Here is a 1,654-nt window from a genome sequence, read left to right as displayed (position 1 = left end):
TTTACACCAAAAGCATTGAGATAAGAATTGTAGATTTTGCAACTTTGCTCTTTTTCACCTAAAAAAGGGAATCTCCTCATATTATTATTATATTATAATATAATATTTCCAATTTAGTAAAATAAGATCAAACTGCTCAGGATTAAAATGTACGAATTATTATTTTATTTTAAAACTCTCCTTCAAGGCTGCCCTGTGTACTACTTAAATGGTGGTACTATAAAAGTTTAACATTTTTTTTCTCAGTGGAAAGATTTTACATGCCTGTTGGAAATAGAGAAAACACTTTAATTATCTTATAAAATGTTGTTTAGTATTTCTACCTTGTTATTTTTACAAGTCAATATTAAACTGTTGGTTAGATGAGCCTCCATGCGATATTCACATTCTTTTAGGACTCTTTCTTCCTAATTATTTTTCTTAGAGCATTTCTCACATCCTTGTCTCTCAAGGTGTAAATGAGGGGGTTCAACATAGGGGTCACAACACCATAAAATACAGAGATGCTATCATTTTGATGTTGCTTCTCTGGCACGTGTATACCTATGTAACAAAACTACACGTTCTGCACATGTACCCCAGAACTTAAAGTATAATAAAAAATACTTTCAAAAAAAATACAGAGATGACTTTACCCTCATCTTGGGATTCCCTTGACTGAGGTTTCAAGTACATGTAGGTGGCTGTCCCATAAAATGTGATGATCACAGTCAGATGGGATCCACAGGTGGAGAAAGCTTTGAGTCTGGCCTCTGCAGAGTTGATCCTCAGCACAGCAACCACAATGTGAGCATAGGAGAAGAGGATGAAGGTGAAGGGCAGGGGCAAGGTGAATATGCCGATGACTAGACCGAGGATGAGGCTGCCTGGGATGTCCGAGCAGACAAGCTTCAACAATTCCTGCACCTTACAGGTAAAATGGTTGATGACATTGTGTCCGCAAAAATGGGCAGGAATTGCAATGATTGGTATTAATGACATAAGGAAGGCACTGGCCCAGGTCACCATGACCAACTGTATGCAGACCTTATTGTTCATAATGATGATGTAGTGCAGGGGATTGGAGATCACAACAAATCTCTCATAAGCCATGACAGCAAGGAGAAGACACCCTGTCATCCCCAGAAAAAAAGCACTGGTCATCTGGGCATAACAGCTATTATAGGAAATGGTGGGGTAGTCTCTTAAGCCACTGAACAACAAAAAAGGTACTGAATTGCTGGAGTAGCAGATATCAAGGAAGGGCAGGTCGCTCAGGAAAAAATACATAGGAGAGTGAAGCCGCCCATCAACTCTAACCACAACAATAATGAGACTGTTACCAACAAATGTGATCAGGTGGACCACTACCATGGTGCAATAAAAGGCAATCTGAAATCTTGGATGGTTGGACAAACCCACCAGGATGAACTCTGTCACTTCACTGCCATTATCAATAACCAGAATATCCATTTTGTTCTATCTGCAGAGAAAGAAGAAGGAATTCAATTCATTTTAATTTGAGAGGTAATTATTTAGTATTTGCTATATCCTCAATCTCTATATTGGGTGCTATTAGGAAGAGATGTCTACAAAACAAGTAATGTTCATTTGGATCTTTATGTTTTAATTTGGGAGATAAAACATTCATATACAGCATAAGATTAATTTGCTA

The 1,654-nt window shown here is 37.8% G+C and overlaps 1 protein-coding gene across 1 annotated transcript; it reads right to left on the bottom strand.

The window, feature by feature from the left end:
- Positions 1–391: 391 nt before the first annotated feature.
- Positions 392–1,452, bottom strand: LOC116811192 (olfactory receptor 13H1-like). The gene is made up of 2 exons (XM_032756269.1): positions 642–1,452; positions 392–519 (listed from the first exon to the last, which is right to left on the bottom strand). Exons 1-2 carry the CDS (start codon positions 1,450–1,452, stop codon positions 392–394), a joined length of 939 nt encoding a protein of 312 aa, XP_032612160.1.
- Between the last annotated feature and the right edge of the window lie 202 nt (positions 1,453–1,654).

Source organism: Hylobates moloch, unplaced genomic scaffold, assembly GCF_009828535.3.
Source record: "Hylobates moloch isolate HMO894 unplaced genomic scaffold, HMol_V3 SCAFFOLD_7, whole genome shotgun sequence".
Taxonomy (NCBI): Eukaryota; Metazoa; Chordata; class Mammalia; order Primates; family Hylobatidae; genus Hylobates; species Hylobates moloch.
This window is presented reverse-complemented; position numbering and strand designations above follow the sequence as displayed.

What these genes read in the sequence shown, in the direction of transcription:
- LOC116811192 (XM_032756269.1), bottom strand. Translation starts at nt 1,452, where the DNA reads ATGGATATTCTGGTTATTGATAATGGCAGTGAAGTGACAGAGTTCATC. An exon ending in TCAGTCAAGGGAATCCCAAG is followed by an intron (nt 520 to 641) that starts ATGAGGGTAAAG and finishes CAGAGAAGCAAC; the next exon opens with ATCAAAATGATAGCATCTCT.